This window comes from Lacerta agilis, chromosome 1 (assembly GCF_009819535.1).
Source record: "Lacerta agilis isolate rLacAgi1 chromosome 1, rLacAgi1.pri, whole genome shotgun sequence".
Taxonomy (NCBI): domain Eukaryota; kingdom Metazoa; phylum Chordata; class Lepidosauria; order Squamata; family Lacertidae; genus Lacerta; species Lacerta agilis.
In genome coordinates, this window is record NC_046312.1 from 127,307,952 (window position 1) to 127,333,037 (window position 25,086).

General features: G+C 42.2%; 1 protein-coding gene across 38 annotated transcripts in view; it reads left to right on the top strand.

Moving 5' to 3' along the window:
* Positions 1-25,086, top strand: part of MAP2 (microtubule associated protein 2) — a 186,709-nt gene that overhangs the window by 76,123 nt on the left and 85,500 nt on the right. For all 38 annotated transcript variants that reach the window (XM_033170369.1, XM_033170438.1, XM_033170504.1 and 35 more), the window contains one exon: positions 21,271-21,556. In XM_033170369.1, coding sequence (XP_033026260.1) covers positions 21,295-21,556 — 262 coding nt within the window. In that variant the 5' untranslated portion in view covers positions 21,271-21,294. The remainder of the gene's footprint in view (positions 1-21,270; positions 21,557-25,086) is intronic.

The window sequence follows — 25,086 nt, forward strand, 5'->3', positions numbered from 1 at the left end:
ATGGGAGAATTTACAGTTTGATAATGGGAGAAGTTACAGTTGCCAGACAACTCCTAACCTTTTAAGGCCGAGTTTGTCAACCCTGTTATGTAGAGCAATTGTCTGATGCTCTATAAGACAGTCCCTTGTATGAGAAGTCAAGATAACAGGGAGAACAAAAACCAGCCAAGAGTAGAAAGTTCAGGATCCCAGAGTTTGACCTGAAGTTTCAGGGTTTTAGCTTACCCCTTCCCCAGGGTCTTCAAGAGAAGCAGTGTCTGTTTTAGTCCATGAGCAACATGCCCTCACAGTGGGTCCTGTTGCCTGAGTGAATCCACCTCTTCCTTGTCATTGACACAGCTCTCTGTCCGCTTGCCATTTCCCTCTGGACCCAATTTGCATCACCAACCCAGAGGGCAAGACAAGCAGAGGCTGCTGCTGCTGTTTTTCCTTGTTTTTGTCGCTCGTTTACACAGAGGAGGCAGGTGAACAGGCCGTTAGTGCAAGGAAGAGCTTCACCTGGGGCAGGGCTCCAGGCGTTGGCAGTGGAGTGGGCCTTGGCAGCTGCCCAACAATGCCCATCTCTGAAAGGAAGAGCTAAAACCTCAGGCTGAGGGGACAGAAATAAGGAGCAGATTGGCTTGGTTTTGTTTTGGTGTTTTTTTAAATTCCTTTTTGGCTGTTAGTTCTGCATGCTTGTTCATCAGTCTCCAACATTCAGAGCCACCAGACAAAGCTATGCTCTGCCCTTCCCAGATTCTGCCAAACATCACCTCTGAGCGTTGAGGCTGTATCCCACCCCAAGCCTCAACTAAACAAAACCTAGACAAAAGAGGGACAGTGTTGTGCTAGTGACTAGAATGAATAAGAAGCATTATTGACGTGGAAGTGGACAGTATGGCTTATTGATCACCCAAGTCTTCTCTTTCTCTCTCTCCCCTCTCTCCTAGCAAGCAAGTGCTGAATGTGTTAGGCGACCTCTGTCAGACAGGCATGATTTCTAGCAAAATGCTATATACCTTAGCAATATTAAGGATTCATAAAAAGTGGTGGTATTCAGCTAAGTTTTCGCAGAGTAGTCCTAGTGAAATTAATGGGCCTAACATATTCATGTTCATTAACTTGAATGTTCCTGCTCTGAGTAGAACTTAGTTGAATACCACCCAAGCTAATTGAAAGCAAAAGCAACTTTTGTTGTGGGGGGTAGAGGGAGAGGACTATGATACCTAATAATGCTATGACATTTATGAAGTTTGAAATGCTGGAGAAAGATAGAGAAGTGTATTTTATAAGATGAACTTTTTATTACATTCTCTATGCCTGAGGATACTGTAAGACAGACATAAGGGAGACAAGACATAAATGTGAAGTGACGTTCTCATTGGCCCTGCAACAGTAGATGTGTTTATTTGGGGGAGATGTGGGTAACTGTCAATTTGACATTGGAATCTATATGTGCTTGCTGTTAGAAAGGAATGGCATGCCCACCTCACTTATTCTGGTTTTCTTCTGGTTCAGCTGTATTTATAGGTGTTTGGGCTTCTTGATAGAATTACACTTCTGGGGGGGGGGGGAATGAACTGTTCTCACTGGGCCAGCTGAGTATTCAGTCAAATGTGAAGAAATACGAAGGCGTACTTATCACTGAGGTTGTAAATTGATCTGTGTTATATTCAAGCACAGTGAACTAACTGTATGGCCGCTTAAATATGGCTGAGTCTCCAAACTTCTCCCCCTCTTACTCCTCTTCCTTTGGACTAAGAGAAACTCTATTGCAGGCCTATCCTTTGAGCCTCAATAATGCTGTGTATAGCCCTGTTTTATAAAACCTCTACACTCATTATAGCCTGAATGCAGTATTCAAGGTCTGAACAGACAACACTGGTCATGTACACTGTCTCTACAGTCTACACATGTGCAGTGCCAGAGGTAAACATTTTAGCATGGGGACAAAAGTCTACACTGTTGCCCCCTCTCCTGCGGATTCATGCCCCCTCGCCCCTGCCCCTGCACAGGCTTCCTTCTCTTGGTGGCGGCAGCAGCAGATGATGAAGGGGAGCTAGTCACCATCAGACGAACTATCCCTCTTTGGCTGCTGAGCCAACTGGCTGTGTCCAAGCAGATCAAAGGGCAACTGTGTCCTACTTCTCCAGGTCCAAGGAAACAGGGTGTCCCTGGACTCTACCAGCTCCCATTCCCAGCCTTGGCCACAGCACTGCCCCACCCCTTCTGAGCACCCAGGACTTGAGGGAAGCAGCTTCCAAAGTCTCTGTTGTGTCCACGCCTTGCATGGGACGTGTCTATTGTTCTGAGTGTAAAGGAGGCGCTCCTCAATTCTGTCCTGTGCCGAACAGGTCGCCCCAGGCGGGTGGGTGTGGGACTCAAGAGTCAAGTCCTGCAAGGCAAGCTGATATGACCCCTGCTGGCCTATTTTTTTTGGGGGGGGGGGCTTCCTGGAGAAGCCTATTTGTGTCTCATTCCTTCTCTCAGTGGTAGTGCAGGAGGGAGACAAAGGGGATAAAGTTTCTCTTCTTCATTTCTCTTCCCCCACCAGTGGGAGGGTAGATATAGGTCAGCTTAGGGCTAGCTGGAGGGGGGGGGGCAAGGCTGCCTCTTTGCTCTTTTCTTCCATTCTCTGTTCCATCCCCTTTTGCCATCTCCCTAAGCCGCTGTCTGGCACTACACACGTCACTGCAACTAAAGACTCACAAAGATTTAGTGCATATGTTTATGTTTTAGCATTCTGTAATTAGGATAAGGCAGGTGGGCTACAATTACTCTGGGATAGTGTTATGTAAGTAGCATGTTTCTTTGATAGGAATTCTCTAATTTTTCAACCTATGTTGACAGACAAACTCAGTCTAGTGCCCAGAATTCTTTGACAGAAAGAATAAAAAAAGCTTTAAAAGCCAATGCAATTCTGGGCTGCATCAATAGGAGTATAGCGTCTAGATCAAGGGAAATAATAGTACCACTATATTCTGCTCTGGTCAGACCTCACCTGGAATACTGTGTCCAGTTCTGGGCACCACAGTTCAAGAAGGATACTGACAAGCTGGAACGTGTCCAGAAGAGGGCAACCAAAATTGTCAAAGGCCTGGAAACAATGCCTTATGAGGAATGGCTTAGGGAGCTGGGTATGTTTAGCCTGGAGAAGAGAAGGTTAAGAAGGGGTGATATGATAGCCATGTTCAAATATATAAAAGGATGTCATATAGAGGAGGGTGAAAGGTTGTTTTCTGCTGCTCCAGAGAAGCGGACACAGAGCAATGGATTCAAACTACAAGAAAGAAGATTCCACCTAAACATTAGGAAGAACTTCCTGACAGTGAGAGCTGTTCGGCAGTGGAATTTGCTGCCAAGGAGTGTGGTGGAGTCTCCTTCTTTGGAGGTCTTTAAGCAGAGGCTTGACAGCCATCTGTCAGGAATGCTTTGATGGTGTTTCCTGCTTGGCAGGGGGTTGGACTGGATGGACCTTGTGGTCTCTTCCAACTCTATGATTCTATGATTCTATGTGCTTTAAAAGGTGCATGTAGCCTAGGACTAATCTAAACACTGAGCATTCTGTTTCAGGATGCATTAGACTGTCTTATGGTTTTACACTTTTAGAAGCAAATCAGTGTCTTTCCAATAAACTATGAGCCAACTGAACTTTTTGGGTTTGATGTAGGGGAAGGAAAATCATCTCTAAAATGTGATGTATTGTATTAATAAAACTCTTCCAAATTTGTTCTACTTTGGTTGTATACTGCTCAGAGAGAGCTGCAACCAGAAAGCAGCATTGTCAGGTATACTTCTAAAATAAACTGGTAAATATGCAAGAAGCAGCAGGCTTATATTATTATTATTATTATTATTATTATTATTATTATTATTATTATTAAAATCATTACCGATTTCCCTAGCCAGTCTTAATCTGGCATGCTGCCATCCCCCAAATGCAAATTGTATTTCATTCTTAAGTCAACATACATTTACATGATGAATAATCAGAATTACATGGGTGAAAAATAGATGCAAAGTGACCATGAATGGGCCGGTTCTTACTAAATGTGGAGCATGTCTAGATTAGAGAGGGCTCTGCTGCCTTTAATAGCTGAGTTGTAGGGAGAAAGTGCAATGTTCGTACATACATTTAAATGAATAAACATATTTTAATGAACAATGACCTTCTGTCTGAGAATAAAGTCTTTTTTCACTCTTTCCTCCCCTCTATGGGAAAGATGACAATGTTAATTAATCCCTGGAGAATTATTTCATACAAGCACTGTTCTGAGCAAAGGAACTCTTCTGAGGTTGTATGAATGCTAGCCACACAGTCAAAGTGCTGCCAAAAGAAAATTCACAATGCTTTGTCAGTGTTTGACCTGGTAAAGCTTTCATATTCAAAGGAAAATTGTTTTCAGATTTTCTCCAAAACTGTAAATTGTAAAGCTTTGGAGTGATAGATAATGTCAATTGTATGATATATATTAATATTAATGCCGGTTGGCCACATTCTTGGACTGAAAGTCAAACTAGCACAGAGGCTGGTGTTTCTTTGTGTAATTGCCTGTAGTACTCTTTGCTGTTTAGCACCAGTGCAATGGCTTGAAGGAGGAAAATTTCATGAAATGTGATATTAAAAGGAAATTTCATGAAATGTGATATTAAAAGGAGGGCACAAGGAGAAGGGGACGACAGAGGATGAGATGGTTGGACAGTGTTCTCGAAGCTACTAACATGAGTTTGGCCAAACTGCGAGAGGCAGTGAAGGATAGGCGTGCCTGGCATGCTCTGGTCCATGGGGCCACGAAGAGTCGGACACGACTGAACAACTGAACAACAACAAGGGTTAAAAAAAATCATTAGCATATGTAAACTGTCAGGGAACCGTCAGTTCCCAGCGGGGAGGGGCAGGGGCTGCCGAGGGAACCGTCAGTTCCCAGTGGGGCAGTGCAGGGGCTGTGGAAATACAGACAGCCGCAGCACCGCGGGGACAGCAGCAACACCTCCAGTGGGGAAAGCGGGACGTCCTCTAGCAGGGAAGAGAGACACGAAACCAGTCAGGCGAGGAGGGGGCTTGAGTATGCTACAGAGCCCCAGCGCTCACCTCGCCAGGCTAGCAGAGAGGAAAGCAAGACGCTTCCGTTGTCCCAGTTGCGTAGAGGGGTGAAACGCAAAGAGGGGAGGAGGAGGCTTGGGGTGCCGAAGTTCTTTTGCTGGGGGTGCTCCCGAAAAGCGCCACTTCCGGAATCTGGGACTGACAAAGCAGGTTGTGGATTTTGGAGCTTTGCACTGTACATATTTGCACTATTAAACTTGTAAATAAAAGTAACGGAGTCCTGCCTCATTACTCACGAGAAACCACCACCCAAACCTCAAACAATCATTAGCATGCGCAACTTGAATATGAACTTCCAACCTATCTATTAACAAACTCAGGGACAAAACTAGTTGAGCCAACGTATTTTTTAATACCACGACACACTCCTCTGGGGGTGCAGTAAAAATGAATAGTGGGAACCTATTTCTCTTCCTCATCCTGGGTACCTGCTATCATTTTAAGATGTACATACTAAAGGTTCCTCATTGATACAAGCAGGAATCGGCCAAACTGATGTGAAGTGTGTCCATCCCTTAATCAGTCCACCCAGGCAGCTTTCCAATCATGCCATCCAACTCCCTTAAGAGCATCACCCAGACAGCACAGAAGTAGCTGAGTTGAGGCTTCTGTAAAACTGTATACAACCCGAAAGCAAAACTTTGGAATATTCTTAAACAATGGGGAAGGTTTAATCAGGCTAAAAGGGACATAAATCCAGTCATTTTGGGAAATGTTATCCATCCTATGTGGCTTCCATACCATAGTGAGATGTCCAATTTGGCCACAGTGACACATGCCTTAGTTATAGCCCGTTTGGATTACTGTACATGGAGCTACCTTTGAAAAGTGATCAGAAAATTCAGCTGGTTCAAAGAGCTGCAGCTGGATTGCTGACCGGTACTGGTTATAGGACTCATAGGACTCCTTTGGTAGAACAGCTCCACTGGCATAAAAAAATATTTAAAATAAAAATTTATTTAGGGGGGAAAAATAGAACAGCTCCACTGGCTTTTTCCAGGCACAATTTCTGGTTATGCTGGTTATGACCTATAAAGCCCTAGACAGCTTAGATCTAAGCTATCTGAAAGACCATGTTCCCTCATACCCAAGTTTTGAGATCTTTGGGGGATGCCCTTCTCTTGGTCACATAGGCACATGTGGCAAAGGGCTTCCCCGGTGGCTACTCTTAAACTTTGGGACTTGCTCCCTAGAGAAGTTAGATTGGCTCCCTCCTTGCTGTCCTTCCGACAGCAGGTGAAGACCTTCTTATTTCAACGGGCTTTTGGAAACTGACGGCTTTTAATGAAAGTGTGTGTGTTTCTATCATTGCTTAATTGTTTTTAATTATTTTTTCTATGTTCTTAGCAGTTCTTATTTTAATCTGTAAAGTGCCTTAGTCCCATCAGGGAAAAAGGCAGGGAATAATAATAATAATAATAATAATAATAATAATAATGCAGTCAGGTGGTATTTAAACTGCTTTGTTAATCTTCAGCACAATCATTGAGAAGTTGTTGAAAGAAGTTGAAGGCTTGCTTCAACTTTAGTTCCATTAATTGACAGGAGACCAGGCTAGTGATAGTAATAATGCAAATTAATAGATTGACTCATCATCCACTCCTGCAAACATGTCTAAAATTGGGACACAGACTGTGTTTAGCCTGGGATTATACAGTCAGAGGTGGCACCAGCTGCTGCAAGTTCCTTACTTAACATCAGAATTCAATAAAAGCTGGGACTGGGGGAGGAAATCCTCCTCCCTTTGGCATAGTTAAGAGGGTGCTTGATTCTGCCTCTGAATAGATTTTTATATCACATGTCGAGTGTGGAGAGGGCAAAAGAATGCTTGGCTACTAAGGACCAAATTAGGCATCAGAGATGTAGCCATGTCTGCTGTTCATATGTCTGCCCTAATCACATATAAAGTGGGGAGTAGGGCATGCCTAAGTTATTAATGGCCTCGGACTAAAACGTAGCTGAATACAGTCCATTGCTTTCTATGTGGAGTGTACATGCAGGGATGGGGAAGAGCCATGCTGCTCTGTGTGTTACAGGACAGACATACTTGGAGATGACTGACTCATGCATCTTCCCACCGCTGATCCAAAGAAATGAACGAGGGAGGGCAAATTCCATGGCTTGAAACCATTCTGTGAACTTGGAAGAGCTGCTTTAGTGGCATCATGCTACTTGCTGAGCCAATGAGTGCTTTTTCTGTTAAGAGTTATTGCTGTTTTGAAGTCTTTTTGAGAGCATTTCTAGCATTGTATATTTCAAACACACAAACAGTGACTGCATAACATTAATTAACACTGTGTACTTATTGGTTGTTTAAGGTAAGTGTCATATAACAATTTTTATTATAAGTGCTTTAATATTTTTCAAAATAGTCCCTTAAAGAAAAACCGGATAGCTGTTGGACTAATAATTAGCCGACACAGCTTATTGCCCTGTTTACACTGATTGGGGTGTCGTCCCTTTTATCTCTGGCCAATATCTATAATGATTCTCCAGGCATTACAAGTACTCATTTTGGGAGTAGTCCTTAGTAATTTAAAAGACCGTTCGTATCTTATTTCTTCACATATCATTGGCCATATCTGTTAATTAAAGCTTTCATGTTGTACTATTCACTACAATTCTATGAATTCATTTTATAAAGCTGAATGCATAATAATTAGCAAAAAAGAAGAGAATCCCAAATATATCCTGCTTCTTGGGTTATTTTTAGACATGTGCACCCACATACCGCTGGTACCCTCATTGCCTTTGGGAGCTGAAAACCCCATCTGTAATTTTCGGATTAGATCCTTGTGTTAATGGTGTTTTTGTTAGTATGAAAGAAACATGCGTGCATATGAAAACTCATTGTGTGTCAGGGCTGGCTGAAAGCTGTTCTGACAGCTAAATATTTTCCAGGAGAATCCATTCAGCAAAATAAAATCTGTCAAGGCATTTTTGCTGCCTTGGACTGCTGAACGTTATGGTGATGGTGAAAATACTGCAATGCACCAAGTGTGTGCTAGAACTAGCTCTCACTTAAAGGTTAAAAGAAGATATTGCCTCTCCTCCCCCTCCCCAGCATGTAGGCGGTATTTTAATCAAGTTCTCATGGTAACAAACATAGCAATTTGAAAGTGCTGGAACCAACAGAAAATTGGCCTCCCCCCCCCTTCCTGTGCTTGAGGTGGGGGTGTTAAATCAATACAACTGCAGTGGTTATTCGTTATTGCAAGACCTCTAATGCTGGAAGAATGCCAAAAAAAGGATGTTTTATGTTAGTGAATTTGGCAAACAGAAACTCCAGAATCTACCTTTCTAGAAAAAGGAGCCAAAAGTGTATGATTCAAACACATTTTGAGTAGGGATGCTCCCCACCCCGCCACCACCTTCTGAGTTACTGTAGTAGTCATTATTTTCTTTGCTTTTCACCGTGTTGCCAGCTTGCATTTTCTGGAATTTGTCAAGATACTACTGCAGCGGTAGTGTGCATGTTTAGATTCTTCTTCTTTTTAAATCCTTTTTGTCTTTGACATCTTGCATGTAAATCTCATTTAAAGTTGTGCAAGGGGAGCAATTATTCTGAAATGTCACTGCACACTGCTCTCCTTTGAAGTTGACATGTTTTCCCTTTAACTCAAGATGTTGTTGTGTGTAACAGTACTGGGGTCCATGCATGCCCTTTACACACACACACATGTGCTTTTGGCTAGCAGGAAGAGGAAGGTGATCCAGCTTGCTTTCGAATTGCAACTTCTTTCCTTTTGGAATGTGCAGCTGCCACGAGTGTGTTGCACCCGAAAGGGAAGGGGAATTCAGCGTGTATCATTTACTGGATCAGATCCCACAAGAGGTAAATTGATGTATGTCAGAATACAGAGCACTGGTGTAATCTAGCCGTACTATATTGTTTCCAGTGGATTTGCATGTTAATGCATATCCCCAGCCACATTTTGGTGCATGTAGTATAAATGCATAAATACAATTTTTATGTGGGACTAGAATTGGAGCAGGGTCTAGCTATGCATAAGAAGGAAATAAAAGTGGAGGGGGCAGGAGTGGTATCAGCAGGGTGTATGATTAGATGGGTGCCTTTTTAGGCTTCCAGTTGCAGTTCCTGACCAGTGGCATTTGGTACCTCAACTCCCCCAGCTGGTGGCAGCTGTTTCCTCTGGGATCCCTTGAGCCTAAATAAATATTCCAATTACATTTTATACCAGACTGTTGCCTCCCTCTGTCTCAGCTAATCAATGTTTCTTTTAAAAACAGTTCCTCCCATGTCATCTGAAAGCACCCTTGAAAGCTCATTCTACTGTATCTTAATTGAGAGAACAATTAAAAGAGCCATTGACAGAACCAACACAAAGTGATATAGCCCTTGCTAGATAGCTCCTTGTTTTGAGGCTCTAGGTTTTGGTGTTTTTTAAGCCTATAGTGGTAATGACTCATATAGACCTGTGTGGATGGAATTCATTAATTTAATAATTAATAATAATAATAATTTTAAAATATTTAATAAAATATTTTTTCTCCTGCCAGTGGGTTGAAGGAGAGTAGCAACCAGGAACCCATTCATGGGTAGGACTGTTAGTGAGGAACACAGCATAAACAGCCTTACATGAAATTAATCACAATAATCTTGATTTTTTGCTTAACCCCCAAGAAAGAAGGGCATTTTCATTGGCCAGGTTTAACTCAAATCCATCAAACCTCCTTTGGGGAAGGTTCTTAGGCATGGTTCTTAAATGCAAACTATATGTAGATCTCCGCCAGCAATTCCTTGATCAACTCTGCATTCCCAAATGGAAACCAGAGTTGGAGGTCATACATTTTCTATTATTGGGGAATGATCAGGAGCTCACCAAGTTAGTGGCTAAATATCTATATCTAGTTTTCTGTCGTCGAAATACATTGCAGACGTCTGTTCTTCCTGGAGACCCAGAGACATGACAATAGACTGCTCTGCCCTCATCTTTTGGTACATGTCTTGTGCTACTGGGGAGGTGGTTACTCTGTATTGATTTGTTATGGATGTTTGTATGTGATGCCAATAAAAGGTTTGATGATGATGATGATAAACAGCCTTGTCATCCTCTTCCGCAGTAACCTATCACCTTCCACTACACATGACCTCTATATCTTCCTCTACACATGATCACTGAAATGCAGGATAACATCACTCATGGCCCTCCTTCCCCAAATCCTCCCAAACACGTTGTGCAAACAACAGCAGCCTACCAACAAAATCTACCACAGCTGATTGTCCCAGGAGGCATCCGGCAGAATTAGGAACAGTGTTACTAAAGTCCACCAAACCCACCCAGTCACTATCACCCTAGGGAGCACCTGCTCCCCGTCCCATCCTGTGTCACACCCAGGGTGGGCCAGCCTTCTGCCAGTTACAGACTTTCACTCGGAAGGCATCTGGCAACTTTCTGCTATCATACAGGCTCTCACCCTGTGCAGGAAACCACACATGTGTCTTAAAGGCCTTCCCAACGATCCAACTTCCTTCAGCAAGGAAGGTATTGGCCTCAAGACTCCCAAAGGGAGTTCCCAAGGGATGAGAGCCTATTGGTGCTTCCACTTTGGTGGCAACCCCACCAATGGCAAACCCACCACCCAAGCAATGCCATCAAATGCTCAGGTGGCCACTCCCAGGGACTTCACCAGGCCCCCCCCCATCCTGCTGTCCCCCCTGAAGCAGCTTCATTCTTAAGGACTTGTTGGCACACTTCTGCCTGAAGACTTTTGGCAGATCTAGGAGTTTTACTCATTTTCTTGTGGATGGAATGGAACGGATGAAAATTTAAAAGCACAGGGCTGCTTCTCTTTACAAACTGTAATGCATTCTCACTTTTACGGTTGAAAACTCCCTGAGGTCACATAGGTAAGAATGATTGCAAGTAGAACTTACTTTGCAGGGTAATGAATCAGTCCTGGACATGGAAATAAAAACATGCCCAATTTAAACTGATTTCAGAGCTAACAGAGGACTACAATGATCCATTTAAATCATTCCTACAGTCATTGGCCTACAACGTGACTTTGGGTGCACTTCTAGCAGTTGCCATAGCTACTGTGAAGAGTCCTTCATTGTCAATATGGCAAAACATTTTGTTATCTGTAATACTCATGGAGTAAAATGTGACTCCACACATCCCACTTGCAATGCATTTGATTAATAATGGGTTCATACACCTCTTTAATCAACTAATAATATTATATTATTTACACAGAGTTGCCTTTAAATGTGGTAGATTGTGTTTTAAGGAATAATTGTTTTTATTTGTTTAGAGGGCCTGTTTTTAACAATATGCCCTTCTTCGCCATGTGACTGTTTAGTTAGGATGCAAGTTTATGATGATTAACATTTTATACCATTTTATAACAGTTCTTACAGCAGAAGTCTAGCAGCAATAATTAGCAAGTCATTAAAAAGAAAATTCAAATTTCAGGGACTTGCTTGAGAAGGCAAAAGGACTTTGCTGTCTAAAAAGCAAGTGCATGGTTACTGACCCAGTCATGTCAGTCTGAGAATCTGAAGGAAACCCGACTGATAAGTGCTTTGAAGTCTGAATACAGCCTTTTCATTCAACTCAGTTAGCAGCGGGCATGAATCATCTCTCAAACAGAGACAGTCCCTTTGGGTCAGAGCTGAGGTCATTGAAGGGGCAGACTGCTTTCCTTAAGTGAATAAGGAAATGCACAAGACTTCATTCTGCGCCCTGCAGCATCCATTTTGATACATATGTTATTAGTTCAGTATACAGCATCCCATTAAGGATGCAAGTTAGAGTTTCTGGATACATATGTTAGGGCCTTCTGAAATTACTTTTTAGACAGAATGTCTGCCGCTCTCTTCATCTTGCTTTTCTCTGGGCAAAATTGTTTTCCCTCTAATGCCCTAAAAATCATTTCTGCCAGTGCCCCGTCTTTCTGTTTATATGAGTAGCCGTTTCATTGTTGTAGTGTCTTGCCATATGTGTAGCAAAACAGGAATAGCTTTTCCACAGCACATTTTGCTGTGGATGAAGCCCTTCTTGTGTGTTTGTCCTAAACTTTAGCAAAGTAACAGCCTGTAAAACACTTCCCCCCCCATATGCTAGTTGAGTGACATGGACATAAATAATTGGTTAGGAAGCTGCTTGGGACCTTCAACCTGACAGGAGCTAACTGTCAGGAGCCCTGAGCTTCTCTGATATAAGTACTTTCATGGGGAATTAATGAAAGTTGAATTTAGAAGTTGGATCAGACGGGAGGGGGGGTATTCCTTAGGTCAGCAAGTACCTACTTAAGTCCAGAGAACCCAGGAAATATATATATATATATTTAATAATGAGCAGCAAGTTAAGATTTTATGTTTACCATTATCTTGGTGCTACTGCATTCCATTATTTCAAGCTAGACAGGCCAAGCTCACCTGGGCTGAATTTCTTAAACAGCTTTTGTGAAGGTCATATTAACACAACATGATGCTTTAATACTACTGTATAACTGGAGTCAAGCACAGAAACAGTACTGTTTGAGTTGCAGAGAAATTTCACAGGCTCCAAGCTCTGTGAGCTGGACTTGTCCAAACTCATTGTAAAAACTTCCACTCATTTCTGATAACACTAAAGTTAATTTATGTCATAGCTTTGGACTCAGACTCTTCAGCATTAAGTGAGCTGTTCCAGGATCTCAATGATTCTGAAAATGTGGAAGGCTTCTGCCATCCTGGAAAACAAAAACCAAAAATCTACAGATGAGGAAGAAAGAGAATCCACTCAGGGCCACCTCCTAGCAACTGTCCCGTGGGAAGAACTCCAGGAGAAAGCGGGATGTAGCCAAAGGCCACTTCAATGCCCACTCCTCCTGGACTCCTGCCCCCCTGCCCCAAAGCCCATGTTCCACTAACTGCTCTGTGGGAAGGTTCCTGACAATATTTCATAGGTTGACATTCCTTCCAGTAGCACCTTAGGGACCAACTAAGTTTGTTCTTGGTATGAGCTTTCGTGTGCATGCACACTTCTTCAGAACAAACTTAGTTGGTCTTTAAGGTGCTACTGGAAGGAATTTTTTTATTTTTTATTTTGTTTTGACTATGGCAGACCAACACGGCTACCTACCTGTAATAGGTTGACATTGTTCATTAAAAAAATAAGTAGTTTAATATTACTTGTAAGCCACCTCACATCCAAGGCAGGATGTAATTAATTTTAATACATAAATAACTAAGTTACTACATGTGGCATCACTACATCAGGCTTGATGGGGATTCATCACTAACTTCCCCCTCCCCCAAAGTGGATCCCAAGTTCCCATCCAGCTGAAGCTCTCGTTGATCAAATGTAAGTCACTCTCCTTCTCTGAAATGGGTCAGATGTGTTAGTTCCTTGTGTGGCATTAACAAGACACCCTACTATTTTTCCTGGCAGTCTGAGCAAAGAGGTTAATGAGTACCAGCTACAGCCTTCTCCCACAGAAGCCAAGGGCAATTTTTCAGTGCCAGAAACTGAACTCTCCTTTCACCTTTAGAGATTAGTCTTTTTTGGATCTGCATTGAGCAACTTACTAGAGAGGCATATGTCAATTGCTAGCATGGCCTCACTGTACCATTTATGGAAGGAGAGGGGAAAGGAATAAAATACAATATATACATACACATTGAATTTTCTATGAGTGTGCTAACTGCATAAAAAGTGCAGTGCATATTTTATTAAAATGAAATGAGGCACTATAATTTTAGATAACCTTTCAAGTTAGCAAGACAAATATTTATGCACCTGTTATTGTAAGGCATAAGTTTTGCTCACTGATATCCAGAACAATTACAGCCTGGAAATATAATTATGTGTGATGTAGCTACTTAACATTGGTGGAGACCAAATACAATGTAATTTATCTCTGGTATTCTACTCTAGCTAGATTAAATACAATCTAAACAAGACATTGCATACAGGCAAATTTGTATGCTGGTATTGTCAACTACAGAACACTGCAACCACTTGGGGTAAAAATACAGCCCAAAGTGGCATTTTTATTACACTATGTTTATCCCTTCCTTGAACCCTTGGTGGGGTCTGGCCAATCCCCCCCCCAAACACTGGAACTCCCACTCCTCCTGCTGCCCCCTCTCTTACTTTTTAAATACAGTAAATCACTAGAATGGTGCCAACGCTAGATCCCTGGGCTCTGAGAAAGGGCCAAAGGGGTCCTTTTTTAGATCCAGGCATTCTGGGCAAGATGACAAGAGAATTCCTATGTTGCTGTGGTTTGTTATTGCAGATAGAAATATTGTTTTAAACTTAGAATAATTCTAACTTTCTAGCTGCTGCTGCTGCTGCTGCTGCTGCTGCTGCTGCTGCTACTGCAAATCAGAGTGGCAGCATAGACATTTCCTTGGCGACCTGACAAAATGTCTGGTTCTGAGAAGTAGGACCCCGTTGACCCTTGGTACAAGGAGAAGAGAAACTGATCCAAGTGGACTTACTAGTCGTTACTAAAACAGTTCTGCCAAGATATTGGAAAAACACAGCAAGACCCAGCAAGTTTAGAATGGCTAGAGAAAAGTTCTGGACATAGTAAAAATGAGGAAAAGTGTCTGACAACATTCAAAGGAACATGCAAAAGGCAACCTACACTTTATAGCCAAATGCGCCCATTTCATTGGAATGAAAGAAATCCCATTAAGGAGACATGTACTTGTCTGATCTTTAGAAAAAGTGATAAAATTATGATTATTTTGCTGTGCAGTCCAGCAATGATTTATCATAAGTAAAGACCACTGTATATGGGATTGCAGGTTTAGCTGTTTTTTAAACAGTTTTTAAATTAAAAAATATAAATCAAAACTTCAGAATAAATGGTGGCACAGATTACTTTTTTAAAAAATTGTAAATTGTAGTAAACGTTTTTTTATCTAAATATACAAAGATATTGTTTTCTATCATGAAGTCTAATAATCTGGGGGCATAATCTCAGGCATGGTCATTTGGAGGAAGTTCCGCTGACATCTGTTAAAGACTTTTCACATTTTGTGTTAATGAGAAAAAATAATTTAATATCATTCTTTTCCCAACTGATACATTCACCTCTCCATGCGCTCCTGAGGACATTTCTCACATCACCTGTACCTCTGTCCAGCCCAGCTGCTCCCACTCTGTTCTGCACCCCTCAACTGAGTCAGGTGGAGCCAGCCGAGCGCATCATATGAACTGCTCCTCACGCTCCAAGCGTGTATGAGTTGTTTTTTTCTAAACGCAAACCTCAGTATTCAGGTTAAATTGCCATGTTGGCACTTTGCGATAAGTGGGTTTTGGGTTGCAGTTTGGGCACTTGCACTTGGAGGAGGAGTTTGGATTTGATATCCCGCTTTATCACTACCCGAAGGAGTCTCAAAGCGGCTAACATTCTCCTTTCCCTTCCTCCCCCACAACAAACACTCTGTGAGGTGAATGGGGCTGAGAGACTTCAAAGAAGTGTGACTAGCCCAAGGTCACCCAGCAGCTGCATGTGGAGGAGCAGGGAATCGAACTCGGTTCACCAGATTACAAGTCTGCCGCTCTTAACCACTACACCACACTGGCTCTCTAAAAGGTTCACCATCTTGGTCTCTAAAAGGTTCACCATCACTGTCCTAGACCAACTTCATCTAGAAGTTTCCACAGCTCTCAAATAAATAACCCCATCAAAATCCAGTCTTGTTTAGGAGTTTGTATAGCTTTCTTACTCCTCTGTTCAGTAGACAGCTTCCTCTCACACATCTCTGCCTACCCCATGGCCTCTTCAAAGCATGCAATAAACTCAAACAACGTAATTTTTGAAACAATAACCCTCAACTAATTCTTCTTTGCTATTTCAGGAAATCCATTTTAGAAACGAGGCAAAATGCTGTGTTGACATAAACAGTGGACAATGCAGTACTGATGAACATCCGTTGCTAAGATGTGTCCTTCACATCAATGTTGTACTTGTAGCCTCTGATTCCGTATGCAGTAGAAATTAATGGAGTAGGTGTAGTTACCATTAAGCACAGGATGGCATCCCTTTGTTCCTTTATTGAGCTCTGTCACATATATCTAATGTAGCACCTAAATTACATGTTTATGTTCTGAAAGTGTCCCCTCTAATTTCAAAACACAGTATGGGTATAACATATTAAAATGCTACCAAAGATGGCAACCATTTTGCGCTCATTCAGTTGATGTGCAATCATCGACAGGTCGTTTTGGACCTGGAAGAGGGCAAAATGGGAGCAGATCTATGGGTAAAACCCCACAGATAACTGGGATTTATTTAGTTCTTAAATGTGTTTTTAACTTTTTTGGGGGGGGTTACTTTCTCTATTCTGTGGAAGTATTTTAATCAACACCAATTAGTTGCAGCTGACTTCAGTTAAAAGTGGAGAAGAAAAAACTTCACATGTATTAATATATGAACATCCCTTCTCATTCCAAGAGCTAGCTGACTGGAGAAATGACTGGAGTATAGAACTTACCAAAAAGCTTCAGGGAGTAATAGGCAGACCCTAGAGAAGACATATGATGGGTATAGAGCCTTTTCTCTCTCTCTAGGACGAGGACTTGGAACACACACATTCCTATAATTCCAGTGGATGGCTAAGGACATGCAAACCCCAAATATACTTTGTCATGACTAGAAAGAAAAATACTTTCAGTAACCTAGGTAAATTTGCCTACCTGCAAGGTAGACTTTAGAGTTTATTCACTTTGGTTTCATTTGTTCCCCTCACCTTTACCCTGGCTGTGGGAAGGGGGACTGAATGACCCTTTAGTTCCTCTTCAGATCTTTAGTTTAAAAATTAGAAAGTGTCCACTGGAGAAGCAAGAAGAAGAAAACGTAGACACGTTCTGTAGGAACTTCTTTAATGTTGGGATAATGGGAACTTTCTCCTGGCAAGTAGTAAATCTTCTGACTAAATACAGGTTTTCTCTTGTTTTTCCTATCTCTACAGAAGTGCAATAATACAAAGGGTGGAGTGGGATTTTAATTGCATTTATAATTAAGCAGCTATAATGCAAATAAGGACAAAATCATCACAATGTTCAATTTTTAAGTAAGATTAAAGGGAAGAATACAAAAAAAAAATTCCCTCATTTTGTTCAGACTGTGCAAAGAACAAAATTTCTCTGTTGGAAAGATTTAAATCTCCTTAAATTATGACATTTCATTCATTCTCAAAAGCAAAAGCAAAAGAGTTACAGTTTGTCTAGGCCTCTTAGGCAATATTTCTAATGTGAAAAGGCAGATTTCAGTTTAAGCCAAGTTGTATTGTGAAACATTAACAGTTCACATCATCTAAAACATACTCTGCCAGAGTTGTGTTTTAAATAAGAAAATGTAGGTGTTACCTTTCTGGAAAGAGAAAAAATCCTGGTTAGCCCATAAATAACCACTGTTCTCTCTTGCTTCAGTCACAACCTTGTGGACTCAGCCTTTGATATGTAACTGCCATGGTAACGTTCCTCTCTTCTCCTACAGGCCAGGCGGTCACAAGCACTCCTTTTGTCCTCCTTCCTCAACTCCCTCACCTTCCTACATGGGTTTTACTGTCAGTGCACAAGATGTGATTCCCCTCATGAATTATACACTGAAATACGTTAGTGGATTTAGCTTGTCTGATTTTATATCGTCTTTGTATTGGAGTTTCAAGGCCAGTGCCGGGCGTGAGGGCACCCCCAGTAAAATGCCCTCCACTGGGTCCCCTGTGGTGCCCCCAGGTCTCCCCCAATGCTAGCAGATCCCTCTATTCATTGCCAGCAGGCAGCAGACCATAATCTGCTGCAGATGCCACCAAGCCTCTTGTCATTGTAATGTTTCCATAATGCACCAACATAGCACCAGTCTGGGGCACGGTAGGAGAGTGAAAACAGTGTCTTCCCAACCCTTCGTTCCTGCTGCTTTGTGTGCCTACACTGGGATAGATGGGAATGGCATCTGCATCAGTGGGCCCTGATCATTGGGATCCCAAGAGCTGCCTGATGATGGTGTTGTTCTGCCTCTGGTCATAAAGCTACGTGTTGCCCCTTTACACAAAGGAATACATGAAGGGGGCTATAAATTCAATTCAAATAGCTTTGTAGCAGAAATTTGCATAGCTTTATCAGAAAGGGTAGTCTGCCTTCATGCACATTTTTTGAATTTGAGAACAACATAGTCTATAGATTGATGTCTCCTTTACTGTACCCGCCACTGTGCATGTTTGTAGTTTGTTTTTAAGCGCCTGATGCTGTGCTGTTATGTAAAATAATACCATTGCAAAATTATTTGCCTGCTAAGTATCTGTAAAATTAAGTAAAAGAGCAAATGTTTTCAGTACATTATTAGTTACTTTAATGATTACCAAAATTACTAATGATCAAAAGAGGCAATTATTGGACCTGTCATGTGCTCTCTGCTTATCAGTCTGCATTCAGGAGAATTTTCCAGGTTGCAATTTTCTCATACAACACAGAGAAGGTTGCATTGATTCACTCCAGGTATTTCTCTGGCATTCTGCACTGGAAAAGCGCCTTACCAATAACATGAGAATTTAGTCTACATTCTGCACAGTAACTCTCTATTAAACATACTGAGCCAATGTTTGGTCCTGCTGAAAGATGCACCACACAGGGGTCATTTTAAAGACAGAAGACTTCCATTTCTTACACAGAGGGATCTCTGCAGCTTGTGAGCATTTCTTTACAAAAGATTTTGAACATATAGTATGGGGCATTAAAAGAGTTAAGATTTGTTGCATTGGTCATAAAAACCACATTCATTGGACTTTACAGCAGTAACACAGGGAGGTCTGTGACTGGGTAGAGTGCATGGTTTGGGTGTCATAACACAGTCGCTTTTCCAGTCATTACTATATCCAGTTTAAATGATCTCAGGAAGCAGGTGAGAACTTGGTGCGTGAGACCTTGAAGAGCCACCAGTATGATACTAGGCTATGGGTTTGTGTTTATAAAGCTATTTTGTATGTTCATCTTGTTATAAGAATGACATTTTTACTTACAATGGTTTTTGCAGTGAAGTGTTTGACAATTCATATTGAAGTATTGGCCATGAAAATGCCCATATCCAAATGTTCATAGTCAGACTATTGGTCCAGCTAGCCCTGTAATGTTGAGGTGAGCAACAAATTTTGCCTATAGGAAATTACAGCAGTGAGTGCAACTTTATAGGTACTGGTTGGTGAATATAGCTTCTGTCTCTCTTCTCCATATTCTGCACTGGCAAAGCTTGAGTGGGCATTCCTGAGTAGACATTTTGGCAGCAGTGGGGAATCCAAAGGTTGGAAACTAAAGGTATGGGAAGCTGCTCCAAAAATCTGTTTCCTAAAAATTGACAACCAAAAGATTGAAGCTCCATGGTGTTTTTAATATATGAATTTTAATCCATGCTATGATTTTAAAATTAAATAGTTAAGTCCAGCTTTTGTCTCCTGTCTTCCCTCTAGCACCTAGTCAAATAGCTAGTGTGCTGACATCAATGGATTTATTGTATTCCTAAATATGCTGGACTTCTCAGTAGCAAGCCAGATAGTATATTGAATTGAATGGTGAGGGTTAAGACCTGAGTTAAAATTACTGCTCTACCTAAAAAGCTCCATCTACTAATTTAACTAATTTACTTAAGTAAGTAAGTAAGTAAGTAAGTAAGTAAATGTTGGGTAAAATCCTTGCTACATTGTTATAATGAAGTCTACAGCAAAGCTTCCATGGTGGCTTTTCTTTCATGGCAATTTATAGATGCAATAAGTCTTGCAATAAGGTGTTTCATATTATTAGGGGGAAATACATATACTGTATTAACAGATTTCTCGTTCATTTTCTTTTTTCTTTTCTTTTGTTTTTAGTTATTATATTTAGACATATGACATGGAACAGTTACATAAAACAAGAATTAAAATGAAACAACAGTTTATGTTCAGACAAATGTTTCTAAGTATATTAACATGTTGTGTTAAAGAATACATAACATAATTATTGCAGATACGAAATGATGTAGAATAAGATATATGCTTAGATTGTTGACCATTAGTAAAAGGTATTTTGAATCAATAACAATTTTAATTCATAGGAATTTATAGGGAGTAAGGGAGAAAAGGGGAAATTAAAATATAGAATCATAGAGTTGGAAGAGACCCCAAGGGCCATCCAGTCCAACCCCCTGCCAAGCAGAAAACACCATCAAAGCATTCCTGACAGATGGCTGTCAAGCCTCCGCTTAAAGACTTCCAAAGAAGGAGACTCCACCACACTCCTTGGCAGCAAAATATATACTTAATGTACGCCAAAATATGCTGTAAACCAGTGTTTTTCAACCACTGTTCTGCGGCACACTAGTGTGCCGCGAGATGTTGCCTGGTGTGTCGTGGGAAAAATTGAAAAATTACTTTATATATAGTCAATATAGGCACAGAGTTAATTTTTTTAACATTTTCTAATGGTGGTGTGCCTCGTGATTTTTTTCATGAAACAAGTGTGCCTTTGCCCAAAAAAGGTTGAAAAACACTGCTGTAAACTGTGGGAGCTATTCTGCCATAAAGGACCCCTTACCATTAGGTCCAGTCGTGTCCGACTCTGGGGTTGCGGCGCTCATCTCGCGTTACTGGCCGAGGGAGCTGGCGTACAGCTTCCGGGTCATGTGGCCGGCATGAATAAGCCACTTCTGGTGAACCAGAGCAGCGCATGGAAACACCGTTTACCTTCCCACCGGAGCAGTCCCTATTTATCTACTTGCGCTTTGACGTGCTTTCAAACTGCTAGGTTGGCAGGAGCAGGGACAGAGCAAGGGGAGCTCACCCCGTTGCGGGGATTCGAACCGCCGACCTTCTGATCAGCAAGCCCTAGGCTCTGTGGTTTAACCCACAGCACCATATGCCTCTTTATTTGTATAATCAATAAAATCACAACAGATTGCATTATGCCATTGATCCATAGTCAATAATTGTAATGATTTCCATGTCCTGACAATGGTTGTTCTTGCAATGGTTAATAGTTGTGTAATGAGTTCTTTATTTCTAATTTGCAACATATCATAACTATACAAATTAAGTAGCGTTAGTCCTGGAATCCCGGGAACTGTTTGCCTTGTATTTAAAGATATTTCTGTAAATATATTTGGCAAAAATCTTTCAGTTTTTGGACACTCCCATCACATGTGCTGATATGTTCCTATAGTAGTGATATTTCCTTCATTTATGGTTACAGGAACAATTCTAAAGGCGAAGAAACATGGCTGACGACAGGAAGGACGAAGCTAAGGCACCGCACTGGACTTCAAGTCAGATAGCAGAGGCTTCTTCGCACTCACACTCCCCTGAGATGAAGGAGCAAAGCGGCACAGGTGAAGGACTAGTCAGAAGTGCCAATGGATTTCCATACAGAGAGGATGAAGATGGTGGATATGGTGCACGTGGGCAACAGAGCTCATACTCCAGAACCAAAGAGAATGGGATCAATGGAGAACTAGCTACAGGAGAGAAAGAAACTGCAGGTAAAAGACCCCCTTTCCTTTGTGCTTTAAAGACTTGCTTTTCAAGGGGGGAGTGCTGCAGATATTGGTATCTGATTCACCCTAGACTAGATCAGACTGCAGCAGGGGGTGCAGCCCACACGTTAGAAATGGAACAGATTTCTCTTGTGAAAGGCATTTTGGGGCATCCTGGGCCAAGGTCAAATCCTAAAGGTAATGGGAGGGAACACAACACATAGAAAGAGAGGGCTCACAGCTTGGTGGAAGAGCACATCCTTTGCCTGCAGGGGGACCCAGGTTCAGTCTCTAATTAAAAAGCCTTTCGAGTTAGGAAAAGGTCTAAGGCATGAGACAGCTTTGCCAGACACAGCAGAAATGTGAGGCTGGACAGGACAATTGTCTGACGCAGCATAAAGCAGGCTTCTCTGCTCCATAGTTGTCCTACTTCACAGGATCAGGTCTCGAGAGTGAAACCAAGGGCAGACACTGTCATAAATGATTTCTTCCCTGGCTCGCTACACTATTTTACTCCAAAAACTGAGGTCATTATAGTCATGACATTGGATGTGACTCCTGGCACCACTGCCACTTTTGTTGAATATATAGCTGAGTTAAATGGAATATTAGAAGATGAGCATGTGACTTGCTGTAGGAAAAGTCAGACCAGCTGCTTAATCTTAATGTATATACTGACCTGCAAGCCATTAAACCATTTCCAGTTCAGAGAAAATTAACGTTAGAGGGAAAGTTCTGCAATGCATAGACTATCCTTCTGCTTCAGATATCAATTTTGTATGTGCAAAGAGAGCTGGGGTTGTTGTTGCGGGAGAAACCATTCAAACACGTGTTTTCCTACTTGCAGTCTAGAAAGTGGTTACAGTTCAGAAACACAGCTTGGATTTTGCTGATAGTCTTGACTGAGAGAGTACTCCAGAGAGAGGGCTCCAGAATAAGAAAGTTTGTCAGATCAAGCCATTTGGGTAATCAGTTACTCTGCTAAATGGTTACTACAGCTTCGCTGCATTCAGTACTGAATTGTATTAACCCATTGTCAAATGTTGTTAGATAATTTCGGCCAGAGCCTTCTTGCTACTGGGTATGCTGTCAATGGCGTAGATTTGATAGATAGATAGATAGATAGATTTTACTCATATACCACTTTTCCACAACAAGCTGTGCCCAACGTCAGCAGCGGAGGAAGCTGCTTGGGCACCTAGGGCAGAGCACCCTGGGGTGCGGTGAGCCGCCCATAGGGCCAGGGCAAGGATGGGGTGCACCGCAGGGCCTCTAGAGTCTGCCTGCCTCCTCCCACTCAGCCACCTTACAGCTGGGGGGGGAGGCAGCGGGTGGACCATTTAGGCAGCGCGGAGCCTGCGTGCACCCAAGCCACCGCCTCTCTCCCAAGAGAGACATGTGGCTTGGGCACACTGCAGGCCCCGCAGTGAGTGCCATGAGGCATTTTGTCACCTGCCCCCAGTGGTGACACCTGGAGTGGACCACACCCACCGCACCCCCCTTCCTCCACCCCTGCCCAAAGTGGCTTACAGAAAACATTTAAAACATCAAACTAGAGAGCATTGGAAACACAAATATGCAAAATACAGAAGATGTCAATAAATTCAAAGTAACAAAAATTGAGCAAACATAGAATAAATTCAATATTACAAAGCACCAACAACAATCTAGGCTCAAGTACATAAATAGAAAGCAAAAATTAAAGACAATCATCAATAAAGTTTCTGGTATTGGTCTTGCTTCACTCCAAGGAGCCTGGCTTAAATGCAGTTCAGCCAGGGATTCGTTGGGGTAGATCACATGCAGCTGTCTTCCCCTTCTCTCCTCCAGAGGAGGCTGACAGCACTAAAAGGCAAATGTTGGGGAGAGCAGTGATGGTAAGTCTCTTCCCCAGCCTCCTGGAAGTACCAACTGCTGGTGCAGGTTTTATTGCACCAATTTAGACTACCCAGGATAGAAACTTGTCTTGATTTCAGTCTGTGGAACTGTGTGTCTGTTTGTTTGTTCTTTTTAAACTGAGGCGTGCATCTTCAGCCTCAGTGAATGAGGCAGGCTGTACGCAGGCCCCTTAGTCTGCTGCAGTGTCAAGTTCCACAATTTATAAACCCAAATGCAAAGTCATTGTAAGTATATTACACTATGCCAATAACACAAATTATGACACTATTGATAATAATTATTTATTGTATTTATAACACACCATTCAGTGTGATAGTTCACTGGGCCGTATATTGACAATTTGTTAAAATACAACAGAGCAAGATGACTTAAAATATATAAAGCCAATATGCGTAATAAAACAGCAATCCAGCCGCAGAAGAAACCAATTCTTAAACCAGCCACCTTCATAGGTCTGAAATGCATGTGCGTGCGCCTATGTGATCTAATACATTAGTCAGATTTGTTTAATTAAGCTACAAACTCTATGCATCATCAACGCAAGAGATAACAGCTTCTCTGAAGCAGTGTCTCTCATGCACAATGAAGAGCTTTGTCTTCACTGATGAACTGAGTTTTAGATGAGAGAAGGGAAGAATATGACTCATGGAATGTGGGTAGGTAAGGAGTGGGCAGAGTAGCTAAGGCTTGGGTCTTCAAACAGGAAGAGTGAGCTATGAAGAATCAGTGTCTCCTGGACCGCTGGAGACAAGGGCTATGGAACTAGTATTTATATATGCATTGTCAAGTTACCCGGATCCAAAGAATCGTGAGCATCAGAAGGAAGTGTATTAGTTGCTGTGCTATGAAATGACCCAGGTGGCGCTGTGGGACCCAGGTGGCGCTGTGGGTTAAACCACAGAGCCTAGGGCTTGCTGATCAGAAGGTCGGCGGTTCGAATCCCTGCAATGAGGTGAGCTCCCATTGCTCGGTCCCAGCTCCTGCCAACCTAGCAGTTCGAAAGCACATCAAAGTGCAAGTAGATAAATAGGTACCGCTCCAGCGGGAAGGTAAACGGCATTTCTGTGCGCTGCTCTGGTTCACCAGAAGCGGCTTTGTCATGCTGGCCACATGACCCGGAAGCTGTCTGCGGACAAACGCCAGCTCCTCGGCCTATAGAGCGAGATGAGTGCCTCAAACCCAGAGTCGGACACGACTGGACCTAATGGTCAGGGGTCCCTTTACCTTTACCTTTATGAAATGCTAGTAGGTGACCTTTTGCAGTGTGTTGGAGGTTGCATTATTGTAAGAAAAACATGGTGAATAAGAATATATAAGCTATAGTAGGCAGTCCAGAGTCTTGAAAAGATGTGTGAAGTGCTAGAAATTTAGCAAGTGGAAGAACTTCAGTGGGTCTGGGGCCATCTTTCTAATGCATCATTCTTCTGCTATATCAGAAACGGCCTGTCAATGGGTGGAAGAGGCTTTCGGCTAGCTGGAGGGCAGCTTTGGAGCCAAGCCAGCGTTTATGCTTATTGGGGATTACTACAAGTTTCTCCCAGCCAGTGCTTTGCTGGAAAGCGACATACTGACCAGATGAACATCTGCTTTGGGGAGCTCATTAGCATTACTTGCCAACTTGAGCTTTTGGTTGGAAT